Below are 16,472 nucleotides of genomic sequence, written 5' to 3' on the forward strand. Positions count from 1 at the left end.
ATGTTTCAAGTAAATATTATTTGTACGATCTATATAAAAAGAATAACAACAGATACCAGTAATTTGAGAATAAAAAACATTTACAAGGTAAATACTAAAACCTCTGGGAATTCAGAAATATAGATAAACCTAAGAGCAACTCCAAAATGTCTTGATCTGGGAATGCACAGTTAAAAATTAAACAGCCTAAATTCTGCCTCGTAGTGATGCTTTGAAATAATCATCAATTATACCAATTATATAATACTGTTTATGGTACTCAAGTAGTTTAAACTGTTTGCTTATTTAAGAAAAAAAATTCCCTTTTTGAGAAACCTGATGGGAATTGAATTTTGACCCTGCTCTGAGCCTGAGGTTGGACTAGAGACCACCTGAGCTCCCTTCCAACCCCAATGATTCCAACATTCTCAAAACTGCTTCTTTTGAAATGAGTATCATGCCCCAGGTCCTGCTAGAAAAACAAGGGTGAGAATGTTACCGTTTAGCCTGTTGAAAGCAGTCATGCTTTTTCACTGTTTACAAATATCAAACACATGCTGCTGTAGGGGAAGGCATCAGACAAAATATAGTGTGACCCAAAGAATCTGTAAAATACCAGCCTTCTTGGAGAAATAGGAAGTAAGTGGCTTAGTTCTACGCTTCGTGAAAACAGTGGAATGTGGGAGTCTAGCTCTTTATTGAATTTTCTGTAGTAGGATGTTTTGTCAGTAATGCTGAAGGTAAAAAATCAAAAGTAATTGTGATGGATAATGGCAAAGTACAATGGCTGCTCCTGGAAGGCACAAAGCTGTTGATTTTTAATTATCATTAACATTCTGATGACAAAAAGGTCTAGAATATGGTAGTTCCCTTTTTAAAGATATCTTTTAAAATTATTTTAAAATTTTGAAATATCTAATATCTTTATTTGTAAAATCACACAGTGTTTTTCCATTTTCAAGGACTGAGTGCTATAACTCTAGTGAATATATAGTTCGTCTTCCAGCAGTTGAATTACCTGAATTTAGTCTGAGATTCAGTTCAAATGAAAACTATGATAGCAGCAACATATTTATTGAATGATTGCTGTTATACCTGTGTTTTGCAGAGAGGCAGTCCCTAAATTACTTCCAGGTTTATCACTGCAGCAGTCTTAATGTCAGATCACAAATTGTATTTGATAAATTAGTTTAGCTGAACGCATTAGAAGCAGGGCAGTTCGATGACTGAAGCACTGAGAGTCCCTTCTGCTATCCTATATATCAAACACTTCCGAGTCTGGGTAGAAATGAGGTTTCGTAGTGACAAAGGTGGCAGTTTCTCAGCCTCGTACTTTGAGAATAACAGTTCTGAGTTCATGCTGTATTTTATTTCTGGAGGTGGTACTGGCCAAGTTGATAATGCGTATGAGCCTGTCTAGCATCTGCACCTTGACAGTTGTAATGTAATCCTTATGGCTGTTGCTCCTTTTCCTCACAACCAAAGCTTGCAAGGACAGCTGAAGGCTTGAGTGTTTATGGACTGCAAGAGCTGCCCATTCTCTGGAGGCCTGCCAGTTAGTCTGCCTCACATCACAGGAGCCTGATTTTCAGTTTTGCTGTTGTTTTGTCGGTCTTGTATTAAACCTGTAATTCACGTTCTCAAATAAAAGTGTTTCAACAGATTTTTCAGTGCGAGCACTTAGCAAATGCACTGAAGCATTGGTATAATTCACTTGTGCATGCTGTGGGCAGCCAACCATTAAATGACAGATTTTCCCTGGCTCAATGCTGTACATCCTGAAAATTAGGTCCAAACCATCTTGAATTATGTGTTGATGATAGTATTTTGTTATAACAACTTTATTCTATGAACCAGGGTTGTTCCTTTTTCTTACAGATTTTCTGTTTTGTTTTGTTAGCTTGAAAATAATGTATTTCTATCTTGCCTATAACAGGGGCACAAAGCTATTATTTGCTTATGTGTTCTTGGATGAACTCATGGATTCTTCCTTTTACTGGACTTTGCCCTGATACCATGTATCAAATTCCTCTTTCAAATGAGTAGTAGTTATGTTTGAGAAAGAGTAGTAGTTATGTTTGACATCTTTCAGTCTTTTCAGAAGAGCAGGAAAACAGCCACTTACGGGCAGTGATGTGCCGATTTCTTGGGAGAGACGCTTTTGGAGACTTGGTTTCTGGAGAAATTGGTAATTAGTGATCGGTTTTATTCTTGAGTCCTGTTCTGTATATATTTTACCCTGAAAGCCCATTTACTTAAAGCAAATACCAGAGATATTAAATGAGAGCTCATGAGGACAATGTGGTCGTTTAACACACTAGATGATTTCTGTGTTCAGTTGTCTCGTTTCCTTTCTATTGTAATAGCCAGAAAATAACTTACAGGAAGACGCAACAAACCAGTTTTACATCATGTAAGAAGCTACAGAAGGGTTGGCAAAGACTGTGCAGATGTGAAGGTTTCATGACTCTGTTCAGTATGGGGCAAATCCTATGCAAACTAATTTTTTATAAGCCATTGAGTAGTAGCAAGGCCTGTCGTGCGAATAGACTAAGTGTGCCAAATTGCGTGCCAAGGAGGAGACAGTGGCATTGTGTGTCAGTTCATGGAGGAGAAATGCAACCACTTCAGACTTGTGGGGCCTCATGCAGTCTTTGTGTCACTGTGCGTCGCATACTGTGGCCTCATGGCACAGAGATTGAGAACCACCACTGCTACGAGCTTTACTGATTTGGACGCTTCAGGAACGCACCTGAACGTGTAGCCCTGGCTCCACAGGTGAACTGTAGCTGTTCAGATGCCTAAAGACACAAAACAAAAGGGCAAATCATTTCACCGGAGGCTGTACCTTAGCATGCTTCCTTTATGTTTGTCTTAAACATTAATGTTATTATGGAATATAATATTACAATACTGTTCTCTGGCTCCCTTGTAAATAGCTAGCCATCCTCCCCCTCTCGCACTGAAAATATACACTTGGAGGCTGCATTGTGTTTTCATGTGGTAAAATAAATGGAGTCATTCTGCTGTGCCCGAGAGGGGTTGTTGGATTTGAATATTAATACCAGACTGCAGTGAAATTCAGAAAGACATTCTTCTGTGAGGAAAATACAATTTAATTCTTACAGAAGAAACTAATTAAGTCAGAGGAAAATGGTTCTGTGATTCTGAAGCTTATTGCTAATGCTACTGAATGTTACTCCGCTTTGGCTGTTACTCATGGTAATGAGAATGTGGATGTTTAGCATGGGAAAGATGCCTGGTTTCCTTTCCACTCTGTTAGAGGGAAAAAAAAAAAAATCCTTTTTTTATTTGCTTTTGTTTTTTATCCTACAGAAGCACGTATCAGTTATGCCAGGGGCTCAAGCATTTATTATTATTCCATTTTAAAACAGACCTCAGGAGAACCTCAACTTTAATTTTATAATGAAGTTGGGAGCTCTATAGGTAGAAAACCACTAACTGAACGCATAGTCTTAATAACAGGTACTGTTTTACTGACATAGCTTACCTCAGTAAAAATTCTCCAGACATTGCATCAAAATTGCAAATTTTATAAATATATGTGAACTGTATACCTATCCAAAATGAACTGGTGGTTTGGTTGAAGGAGGAAATGTCTCTTCTCATTTTTAAGGTAAGTGGGAGGGTGCTCCCTAAAATACAGACAGGATATAAATACACCTGCACTTTTTGCTAGCCCAAATTTCTACGTATACATGAAGTCTATGCTGCTTTCTTTGACCATATTAATCTGTGTAGTATGCATTTAGCATTTTGTCTTTCTTATTACTCCACGTGTTTTTATCTAGGGCGGTGTTATGTGATTGACACTGTAACTGCATTTTTGTGCTCTGTCAGCAAATCTTTTCTCATAATTGTCTTGTTTTCTTTCACATTATGCGGAAAAATATGGAAACTTCTCAAGAGTACTATTTTCTGTTGTAAGAAATGAACCTGTTATTATTGGTTAATACGAGAGGCAGCTGGTGCTAACAGATATTTATTTCTAATAACAGTGTGAATACAAGGAACCTGAGATTGTGCACATTATGCTATTACTCTTATTCACTCAGCTCCTTTGTTTCTTGAGCTGATGTAAGATGACGTGATAATATCTTTGGACCTGGGCAAGTATTGGGCTTTTCAGTTCAGATACCAAAAATAAAATTAAAATAATTCCAATTGAACAAAAATTGATCATTTTATTTATTTGGAAATCACTATAGTCAACACTACAGGTTGGCTCAGATTGCTTAATTCTCCTTGAAATAAGCACCTGAAAGTATTTATTTTCTCTCTCTGCCTATATAAAAGGTATTCACATGCCCTGTTTCTTCCCATTGACAGATGAAATTAGGATTTACACTGGGAAAAGTGTGAAGAAAATTATTTGAATGAATGATTTGGTCTAAATCTCTTTAAAATCACTTTGATCCATTTTCAATGGACACCAACCACTGGCAACAGCAATGTGGTGAGAACTAGGACCCACCCTTTGGATTTACGACTTACTAAATAAACTTCAAGTAGAAAACAGGGATTGAGAGGAAAAGCAATTTAACTCAAATTGGTGTTCTGAGTGTAATAGCCCTTCAGCCAGGTATCATGTAGGATTTTTTTTTCTTTGTTTGTTTAGCAAACTTTGCTATTTAGCTCTTCAGCAGATTAAGTTCACCTGTACAATGGTATGTTATTATTTTTTTTATTTGTGCTGCAGTAGCATTTCCAGGCTCAAGTAAGATAGAGGCCTTTTTTATAAGAGATGCTGTACAAACACATTGTAAAAGACAATTCAAGCCTGGAGAGTTCACAACCCTCGTAGACAGCAAATGAAAGATAGCAAGGGAAACAATGGCAGGGAGATCTGAGGCAGCTTTCCAAGGTCACACGGCAGAGGAGCAGTGGGTGTAGGCATGGGAATAAGACAAGCGCCCTGACCACGAAGCTGTAATGCTTTCTTTAAAAAACAGATTAGATTTAAAATATGTTCTTGGTGGTATAATATTGGTGATGTCTGTTCTTGCAGAGTCTTAAACTGAAGTTATTAAAGACTATTTTGTAAGTAGCAATGGAACTGCTCTGACAATCTTGTTGAAACAAGCAGGGTAGGATGAGGCATGGCATGGGACCATTGGCTTCCTTTGCTTTTCTGAATGTGAGTAGACTCGTGCTCTGGTATTCATGTTGAAAGTTGTTGGGTTATCTGATCAGCAGTCAAAAACCAGCATAGCATTATTGATTGCCATTTTTTTCTGAGAATCATTCTTATGTATTTGTTGAGAATCTTTCTCTTTGTGTTGACTTCTGTCTTCTGGTTTTTAGTGTTTATAATATAATACTTTAGTGTGCATTTTTATATGTGCAAGACGATTACTGGTAACTTTGCTTTGTTAATGATATTTTATCTTATTGGTTCTTAAATACTGGATATTAAATGAGCTGCAAAATTTCTGTCAGTACATCCATGCTCTTCCTTATTTTTAACATAATTCAACAAAATCTTTGGGTACTTTTGTATCTGACCTGCTGGGATCTGGAAGTCCATTACATCCCCAAGTTTTTCCATAGCCCAAATCTCACCAACGTACATTTTACAATTTCTGATACAGATGGAAAATTTGCAATAACTGAAGAACTGAATTGTAGCCCAGCTATCTTTCACATTTAATTAGAGCAGCCCCTGCAGAATAGCCTGGAGATTATTAAAAACCCACATGTTGGAAATCTTTGGAAATTTAGTTTCCTGTTAAACCTTTTAAACGGGCAATCTGAGTATTGACCTGATTGATAAAAAGATGGTGAGGTGCTTAATGTAAGAAATACGAATATTTAGAATAAATGAGGGGTCAGTAACTCTCCTTTTTTATATCACCATAAGTAGATTTCACGAGAGATCTAGTAGATTGCACGTTTTTTCTCAGCTAATATAGGAGTTTCATGTGCTTTTTCTCTCTGGAATATTATTCTATATGGACTATAATATTCAGTAGACAGCAACTCCACTTGGAATCAGTTGCTTTCTTTTTTTAAAGCAGAAAGATTTTATCAAAAAGAATGTCAAAAGCAGCTTTATGTAAAAGGACAGATCTGTAATTAATTGCAGCATTTGCAAGCAATGTTTTGTACCGGAATAATGAATATTCAATACTATTTAATTGTTTATTTAAAACAGCTTAATGAGCTTTGCAAAGGCAGGAAAACACTGAAAAATGCAAACTAGAATGATAAACATGCTTTGATTGTATTTTCTCATTGACTGTCAACAGCCTCTGAGTAAAACGCTACATGTGATTGTCTTTTTCAATAATGGTGGTGACACAGCTTTTCTGAAAACTGCCCTCCCGCTAGTAGGAAGGGGCCAATACCTCTCTAAAACAGCAGTGCTGCTGGTATATGCAGACATTTATCATGAAGGCTGATTATTCAGTGTAGAATACATCTATTTAAATGTGTGTGTGAGAAGGCCGCCTGTTGGGAGTGAGAAAAAACATCCCTAGAGTTTTTGAGCCTCCTAATCAAGAAGATGACTTTGCCGGTCTCTGTCATTACTACATACTGCTGAGCAGGTACTTGCGAGAAGTGTTTTCTGTCTGTTTTGCCTGCATAGACTATTTTAACAAGAAGGTAGCAACTATACCTTTTTGGTTCTGTCCCCTGATTAATCCTGCTAGTGTTAACCAGAGTAAGAAATTTCTTGCCAGACACTGATTTCTTGAGTATTGACGGGGGACAAATTGTAAAGAGAGAAAAAGGAAGCAAAAGTGATCATAATTTGGGGAATAGAACTGTAAACCTCTCTTAAGGCAAGAATTAGCACCTTCTACTGCACAATAGGAAAGAATCTTTGAAGCTGATCAAGAATAAAAAGAATAAGAACTGGGAAGAATATCCAAAAAAAACCACAGCAGAGGAAACGCCTGACTCCTGTCACCCCGCTTGTGAAATGTATTTCTCCATTTACTTTGCAGTACTGTGTATGCTGTGTTTTTTCTTCCATATGCAAACTGGGATGAAGCCATGTTGCTTGTGACCTCAAATTAGTAGTTTCCCCTTTTTCTGCATTAGTTTTCTTTCCAGATAGGAACTATAATGTGCACCTGTCTTTAACCAAAAAGTATATAATTAAATACAACATAATCTGTCAAGCAAATAAAGATCTTAAATGTAGGAAAGAAGAAAAAAGAATAGCAATTGAATAAATCCAACAATTAGCCACTGCAAGAACTTTAAAGGCAGCTGTAAGGAAGGAAGGGTTTTGTGCACTATTTTTGTAACTGAATATTCTTTTGGGGTTTTTTGTGTGTGGTTTGTTTTTTTTTTTTGTTCCCTCCCTCTCCTCCCCCCCTCAAAGGAGTGTTCTCTCCCCTCCCTTTGATTCCTTATACCCAAGGGCTAATAGAATGTAAATAGTGGTAGAAACTTCCAGATCAAGCATCTTGTTAAACAGCTCTCTATCTCAAGAGGTCTTCCATGAAATGTTATGAAAATGGCATTCAGAGCACTTACTAATCAGGGTAATTGGGGTAGCTGGTAAATAAATATGCAGCTAAGGGGAGGATTCTTCCAGTGAGATGGACAATAGGTGACTGATTCTCAGAGAAATCAAGGAGGGAAGTTATACTGAGGATACAGAACAAAGAAAATTCTCTGTAGCAAGCCCTAATTAACTGTTTTTACACACTTTAACATGGTAGCACAGGAAAAAAAAAAAAAAAGGAAAGTGAAGTGTTTGTTTCATCTAAGGTACCTATTTCTTCCAAAGAGATACTGTCAAACCAATTCAGATCTCATATTTTTGATTTGTTAAGAGGAAAGTTTTGCAAATCGTAGGGTCAGTAGAGACAACATTTTCTAGAAGATTTTGATTAAAACCTTCATTTTGCTTCAATGAGACTATAATGTTTATAATCTGAACAACGCAACAAATCATTTTTCTGGAACTGACCAATGAAATGTAATACGTTCATAATATACATTCACTGTGAAAGGTACATTAAATTTTAAGAAGCTGTTCTATTTTAATGATCTAAATGACTGTACCTCCAGTAAAATCTTGTTGTTGTTGAAATCAGGCTGTATTCCTTCAATGCAGAGTGACAGATGCTGTTCTGACTTCCGTGGATGTAATAAAGGGATGACTTCACTGGACTTGCTGTCATGTTAGTTAGTGGGCTTGGAACTGACTCCAGTTCACTTGGAGATATTACGCACGTAGCAGGATGTGCAAGGCCTTGCTGGTTTTTACTTGGCTTTATCTTCCAATGTAGAACATGTTAATGCAAACATAAAAATCAAAACAAAATAAAAAAATTATTTTTCTTTAAACTATATAATAATACATTTAATTACAACTGAAATGACATCTGAGCCTAGATATGAACAGTGATCCCATAAACACTGAGGGCAGGAAAAAGCTGTTTAATCTTATTCCTTCCTTCTATCCGCTGTGGTCATTGTTCTAGTAAGCTATTTGCTGTCAATATCTGTATCACAGAGTGTTACTTATCCTTGTTCCAAAACCGTTTCTGAACAGACACTTGGTCTACAGCTCAGTAAAGTGATAATTGCAGGCAGATGCACGCTGACAGCCACTTTGATATTTTGTAATGCCTCATGGGTCAAAGAAGAAACAGGACTAAGTTGGAAAACAGGAAGGCAATGCAGCAGCTGATATAGTGGGAGATATGGCCCTTTGAAGACCAGGACCTGTTGGCTGCTCTTTAGAGACTGGCTGAAAAGTAAGAAAGGGGATCTCCAGAAGGAGAGCAGGATGCGGGGCAGCGTGGGAGCTTTGCAAGGCTGGATGGTTTATAGTCCGTAGCCTGCCCTGTGCTGTTGGAATAGTGCACCAGACCATCCCTAACAGCCAGGTGCGGGATGCATTTTAGATAAATATTTTGCACAGTGAAAGTCTCTTCTGGAAATGGTGCACTCTTAAAAGTCTCTGAAGAAACCACTTAATTTTGCAGTCTTGAAAATTTATGAGGTTTTGTGCAAGGTTTCATTAAGAGCTCAGATTTCCAGCTGCTAATCAGCTGCAAGCCTTCATAAGTTCTTACCTTGGGTTATTCACAAACTTTTTTTGTATTTTGGGAGAGAACAAATGCTGCAGTATCCTACAATGGGAAACCAAAATAACCCTGCCTCTTTTCATCACCACTGTGTGATCTGTTCCTTGCGTTTCATTTCTAAAAATTGTTGCTATTAAGATTTATAAACTCTGAGGGGGAGGGAGACTCCAAAGCTGCCTAAATGACATGTGGATAGTTAAAAAAAATAAAGAAAAAAGAATTGTACCAGCAATCTCCAGGTGGTTTTGAGTGCCACGTTGAATAAACCAAGCCATGGATAGCTGAAGAACCATAAAGAAAATATATTTCTATTTGCATAGGTCATACATCTAAAAAATGAGGAAAAAGCAAGTTTGTTCCTTAAATTACAAAATAGAAACATGGCTGCAAATTCAAAAAGAAGATGATGATTTCTAGTATTGACACAGACTCCTGTTTGGTTGTGTCTGAAAAGGAAGTTATCATGTACTGACTTGCTGGATTACTCGCGTTTGGGCACAATTCTAAATATTATAGCGCGATTTCATGCTGATTTATTATATCTGCATAGAGTATGGAAAGTTTATTTCACAAAAGCTGTTAAAGTTTGGCCTTGTTACAAATAAGAGTCTTTTCCCACATTTGTCTCTAAAATACAATTTTTATGATACTTAGAAAATTTCAAGTGTTTAGAAAATTATGATGAATTTTTTTTGTATGAACTGTATCTTTTCACCCTAGTATAAGGAAATAATTCTTGAATTAGCGTACAAAGTAACCTTTATAAGGAGCATACTGAGTAGTTTAAGCTTTTATTAACCTTTAACTTTTTTTCTACACCTCTCCTCTTTCCTCTCCCCAGGATGCCCTTGAGGTAATGGCTGAAAATTATGAGTTCAAAGAAAATGAAATATTCTGCCTGGAATTTCTGAGAGCAGCTTCTGTGCTGAAATGCCTTCCATTTCCAGTAACCAGAATGAAAGATATACAAGGGTTGCCCTGCATGGGAGACCGAGTCAGAGATGTCATTGAGGTAACATACCTCTGAATTATCTGCCAATTGATTCTTTTACAGATCTACTTTTAGAGGTCACGGAGTGGAGCATTGATATCTCTGTGTATTTACACAACCTTCTGTATTTCCTGTAATAACGTTACATTATCCTTGTTACTAAGAATGCAATGGTTTCTGGAAACCTTTTGTCGTAACAAGGTTCTGTCATGGAACACCTACCCTTCGTAATAAATACAAATTAGTACATAATGCAGTATCATCTTTCTATGTAATTTTTAAAAGCCTCTCTGATTTGGATGTGACAGGTTAACTGGTAATAGTTCTGTTCATGTGACTTCTGCCCTTGGCAACATCACTTTGCTCACCTGAATGCTTTATTAGAAATACTATTTTTGCAGAACTGGTAAATATTTTAGTACTTTAGTGTTAAACCCTGCCTTTCTCTGAGTTATAGCAGAGCCTTTTATTCTGGTGATGGATGAACTTTACAATCTTACTGGAGCTTTGAGTATTCCCTGCATTTTTCTTTAATTCTTAGCCTTTTCAGGACCCCACATCTTGGGTGCTGTTATTCCAGCAGGCAGCTGGTCAGGGGGTCTCAGCTGTCTGGCGAGGTCATTGCTGAGTGTTGTGATTCACTCTGGCTCCTTGTTTGCTTCGCTCCGCTAGTCAAGAATGTAGCCTCTGAAGTGCCCTTTGTACCTGCTACCTGGGGACTGAGGTGACTTGTTGGGGTTTTGTTGGTGGGCTTTTTGGTGGTATTTTATTATTTTTTTTTAGTTTTTATCAGAAAGACTAAAGGAACTGTATACTCAAGAATATATATTTCTGTTCCTACAATGCTCTTGCTTTTAAGAGAAGTAAATGCAACCAAATAATGAAATCTAATTTTCAAGACAACTCATTGATAGCTTATGATAAATAACTGCTTTCTGGCTGTGAATTTATGAGTAAATAAGTACTGTGAAATATATTCTGTGGTCCCAGTTTCTACTTCATCCTTGAGTAAATTTATGAGTAAATAAGTACTGTGAAATTTATTCTGTGGTTCCAGTTTCTCCTTCATCCCTCAGTAATTTTCTTTCTTAAAAAGGATTGCAGAATTTGATCCTAATGGAATAAAACAGTACACTCACTAAGGATGCTCTTCATGTTTGCACAGATTGATAAGACTTTCTTTTAGAATATTTTACTACATTTTATTGTAAACTTGTTATTTTTTTTAAAGTAATGTTTTTCTTTGTTTAGGAGATTATTGAAGAAGGGGAGAGTTCTAGAGCTGAAGAAGTGTTAAATGATGAACGATACAAATCATTTAAGGTAAATCTTTTGAAGTTTGTTGCTGCTGCTTAAAATTTCCCTCCCTTTAGTAGAATTTAGACATAACCATAGATTTTATTATAAAGCAACATCCAATATCAAGAACAAAGAAAGGTCTTTAATAAAGAGAAAGAGAGAGAGAGAGAAATAGTGATAGAGTAAAGAATAATGGTGAAATCAGTTACCTTTCTAATTAATGTGATGCATACACAGTCCCTTGTAAGCTTGAACTAAACAATATTTTTCCTGAAAACTAATGTAATGCATACTCTTTTCTGTAAGTTTAACCCAATGGGGGTTTCTGTTCTTTTTTTGTTGTTGTTGATGTTTTTGTCGGTTGATTATCATTATAACACTACACCATCTTATTCTGGCATTAAGAAAATACCACGTGAAGAAGATGACTCAGATCTATTTTAATTCTCTTTTGTGTGAGGCAGAAGGAAAAGGACTGGAGATATTTCTTTGTTAGGCAAATTGTAGATTCAGAATCATGGTCACACATCTCAAAGTTACAGGAAATCTAAACTGCATAAATACTCCAGTTCCCATTTCTTAACTATTTAGTGAATTCTCCACTGGAAAAATATTTTTTCAATTTTATCTGCAGTTTTAATCTCTAAAAATATCGTGTTTGGGTCTTCAGAAAAATTCAAATCAGAGAGTAAAATGAATGGGACTGTTTAATTCTCCCCTGAATTACTCACTTTTGCTTCAGATATTGAAAACCTCTTCCATTCTCTCTGACCTGTAATACAAGTATGAAAGGATGTTCAGTGATAGTTGTTGATGCCATCTACAGCAGTACTCAGAAAAGACGTGTAGGTTCACATGTATAGCAGGATTCAGGCAACAGACTGGCTTATTAATGGTAATAGAGATTGAGGATCAGCCATTAAGTCTTATGTTTCAGTGTTTAAGAAAATTTCTTGGAGATTAGAATGAAACCTATCAGGGGACAGATTACCTCCAATATGCTTTATGCCTGGTTTCACGTGCCAAATTACAACAAATTTATGTGGTTCTTTTGTATAGCTGAACCTGTGTTCAGCTGAACCTGTCTCAACGTTTTGGCTAAATGGGCTGTAGCCAGTTTTTCCCAACAATTTTTTATGTGTATCTAAGAAAGCCATGAAGAATCCCATTTTACTAGTGAATTCCTAAATTTTAGTGTTTAACATGTTTGCAGTAGCTGCTGCAAATCACTTGTCATGACTTAGAAGATCACTGTTGGTCCCAGGACCATGGTTATGAAATGACTGAAATAACTTATACAGTCTGTGATTTACATGTAGGGTATGTGAATGACATGGTCAGTTTGCCTCCTTATGGAAGTGGATGCCACAGAGGACAAGTTCATATAATTCACTTTCACCAGCTGGAAAAGAGCAATGCTTGCATACACAATGGAAGAAATGGGCTACCTGCTACTCGCACTGCACTCCTGGCAATGTCTCTAAACTGACATCTATAAATATGCTGAATAATAATGCATCTTAGAATGGAAAGAAAAAAATGTGTTGGTTTTTTTTTTTCTAAAAATTTACAGTGGGATAGAATCCATTTTCTTTAGTTCTTTATCCCAATATTAATTAAGTGTCTTGGAATAGTTCTAAACCCAGTAATAGACCCTTTTGAAAATCTTTTAGCACTAGCAAAAGCATTAAAAGATAACAATCTAAGTGTTTAAAAAATCACATTCTTTCATAAAGACCCATGATTTGGACAAAGAATACGTAATTTCATCCATTATATACAAAATGTAGGGTAATTCCTATTTAATATTATCCAAGATTTTAATTCTTCTCTTTTCTTTATCTTAATTATTTCCAAAGAATTAATCTCATTAGAAAAACACAAAATAAAGCTAGCGTTGTTGGAATTCATAGGTTGTAGATTCAATGGAAAACAGCAGTTATTCGTGTCTTACACAGCTACTCATTGAATTCTATAAAAGTACAAAGAAACTATTGAGAGCTTCAGTATTGACAAATTGAACATAAAGAACGTGCTTTTGGGCAAGCATGAAAGTTTTCCCTCTTGCTTTCATATCAGTGTTCATCTGAGATATTGATCCACTGAATAATGCTTACAACTGTGACATTTTGCTTTACATCCTTTCGTGGGGAATAAGTTACTGTACAAAATGACTTTGGAATAAATGGAATATAACGATACTAAAACTTCAGAGACTGGTAGATTTGGTCTTTGTTTTTTTTTTTAGTGGGCAAAATAGTGACATCTGTGCTCCAAATAAGACATATAAGAATTTGGCTTGGCTCACATGAGGATTGAAGAATTGTAAGACTGTTACATGCAAACAAATGAAAGTTATCATTTGTATTTGAAATTGAATCCCATTTTGGAACACAGTCCCCTGAAACATATGGGTTTCATAGAATGCAGTATAAGAGTAGATTAGTTATCTTTATGTACTTATCATCTGTTTCCATGCCCCATTGAGACCCATTGCCCTCGATGCAGAATTTAAAGAGCCACAAGGTTCCCACTGACCCCATCTTGTGGGAATGCAGCATCACCAACATCGTGTGTACAACTGAGAGCTGGTGGAACATGTAAGACAAAATCATAACGTCAGTCAAATTAGGAAGATAGTCTTGAGACATCTCTTATTCTATGAAGTCAGAGTAAGGGAATCCAGCTACTTAACGTTATTGTTTGCATTTATATTAAGAAATGCAGTAAAAATAAAGACTACTATCCTTATTCCAAACCTTAGTTGAAAGTGTGCATTTAGGTAAATCACATAAAGCTGCTGGGGCTATTAACAATTTATAAACAATACCATATTATTATTTAGATTTCACTTTGAGAACTGTCCATGTATAAAAAAAACAGTCTGTTCAACACCACTATGCAAAGAAAGCAAGCCGAATCTGTATGTTTGTATTATACTATTATTTATCTTTGATGTAGAATAAACTCAGCCCAGTATTTTCCCTGTGAGAACTCATTGATACCTGCTTATTGTTAATTCACTGCTCCTTTAGAACACAACGCTGATATGTGTGTTCTTCTACTGACCTTAGCAATTTACTTCAGTCTTTGGAGTGGGAGTGAAGACATCTGAGAAATGGTACAGAATGGGTTTACGAACTGTGGAAGAGGTAAAAGCTGTCAAGACCTTGAAGCTCTCAAAAATGCAGAAAGCAGGTAAGGTGAAAGCCTCATAAAAAGTTGTATTTTGGTGCTCTAAGAACTTGGTAACAGAATCAGAGGAGCAGGCAAAGTTCATTTATACATCCATTTTCTTGCTGCAGTCTCTTGTAATTATTAAATTATTGGGTTAAAATATTTGGACTAACAGAGCTCCTAATTAAAAATAGTGTCATTCAAAACATACGAATATGGGTATTTTTAAAAATTGCTTACACAGATACCCAGTGAAATCTGCTCTTATATGCAAAACAATTAGTGGGTCATTATTGCACAAGTCATGAAAAAATTACAACGTAAGGAAAGCCCAGAACTGCTTTTCAGAGGAGACCTGTCTCCTTCAAGGCATTCCTACTTCAGTGATAAATCAAGATTTGTAATAAAGTACTTGTAAAATTACTTCCATAACCATAGCACATCTTAACTTTAAAGTGTTAAACATGGCCAAACAAATAATGTTCCTTCCACATAGGTTTTTTTTTTTTGTGTGTGCCATTTCCGTAAATAAAGAAACTCATTTAAACAAAGGAATCAGTTACATTAAGAAAAGATTATATAGCAAGAGATTAAAATAATGTAAGTTGATTTTTGCTTTAAACCCATATGTTTTACATCACCTCAGAATCCCTTGGATCAGCATCATCCGTTGTCCACATTCATGCTCCTTTGTCCTTTTTTCTTTTATATATCATCCAAATGCGAAGCAAGCAGCAGGACTGGGCTCTTTTGATACAAGCTCTGTGATCAGACATAAAGATAGCTGAGATATTTCACATCCCTCTGAACCCCGTACTGGGGTAGAACCCCGTCATTTCAGGAGAAGCACCTTTTAAAGCAGGATGTCCAGAAATGCTGTTGATGGGAAGTCAGGGTAATTTATAAATATTCAGGTTCTCAGCAAGTGCAGCAATTATCCCAACTGCTAAATTATAATGACAAATATAAACTCTAAGGACAAAGATGAGGGAAGGGCTAGGCTGTCTTTTGCCTGCGATCCCCCACACCGAAGGCAGGAGGCTGACTCCAGGAATGGTGGGGAGGAAGGAAGACTCTTGAAGAAGCTGGATCAAAACGTATTTCTTCCCACAAGGTGTCCTGAAACAAGTCTATAGTTTCATGTTCAAGGTCGAGCATTTCTTAATTCTTCCCATTGGATAGGGTTCCCTTGCCCATGGTACGAGTTGCGTGGTTTAACTTCTTGGTGAGAATTGGCTATTTCACATGGGGCTTACCTAACACTATGTAGATTTTGGTAATTCCACAGAGTGATCGGCACTTCTTTGCCTTTGATTTCCAGGGTTTCTCTACTATGAGGACCTTGTTAGCTGTGTATCTAAGGCAGAAGCGGATGCAGTAAGCTTGATTGTCAAGAATACTGTGTGTACGTTTCTACCAGATGCTTTAGTTACCATAACTGGTGGTTTCAGGAGGTGAGTGAAAACAAATGAGGTCACTTGGCTATTTTATTCATGTACGCACAAAATGATGTTCATGTCTTGGAAAAATCAAAAAAGCTTAGTGGGAAATTATAAGTTTGTTTCCAATGTATTTTTTTTGTTTGGTTTGTTTTGTTTTCAAACATGAGAGCAATCCTACGACATTCCGAGGTGCTTCTGTTTTATATAGATGGTATATAGACGGTTGGTTTGTCAGAACAAAATCTACCTATGAATAGCTTGCTGGAAAAATGATGTTTAGATCACATACTGTACTTGAGCTTTTTTTTTTTTTCTCTTTTAGTGGATCTGAATTCCCAGGACTGAGACTATTGTAAGGCCATGCTTGAAAGAAAGATACAACACCATTAAGGCAATCTTTGTGTTTCCTGGTTTGGGGTTTTTTTAAGAGAACTTGCTCACATGAGATTGAATTGTGCTAAGGCAGAGTTTGTAGTGTTAGAGGTATACTTTGCAGTAAACACTGACTAA

The 16,472-nt window shown here is 36.5% G+C and overlaps 1 protein-coding gene across 1 annotated transcript in view; it reads left to right on the plus strand.

Moving 5' to 3' along the window:
* The window catches only part of DNTT (DNA nucleotidylexotransferase), a 93,370-nt gene that overhangs the window by 11,148 nt on the left and 65,750 nt on the right, over positions 1-16,472 (plus strand). Inside the window, exons 4-7 of the mRNA XM_074591050.1 lie at positions 9,895-10,065; positions 11,296-11,367; positions 14,418-14,541; positions 15,842-15,974. Coding sequence (XP_074447151.1) covers positions 9,895-10,065; positions 11,296-11,367; positions 14,418-14,541; positions 15,842-15,974 — 500 coding nt within the window. The remainder of the gene's footprint in view (positions 1-9,894; positions 10,066-11,295; positions 11,368-14,417; positions 14,542-15,841; positions 15,975-16,472) is intronic.

This window comes from Larus michahellis, chromosome 6, assembly GCF_964199755.1.
Source record: "Larus michahellis chromosome 6, bLarMic1.1, whole genome shotgun sequence".
Lineage (NCBI taxonomy): Eukaryota > Metazoa > Chordata > Aves > Charadriiformes > Laridae > Larus > Larus michahellis.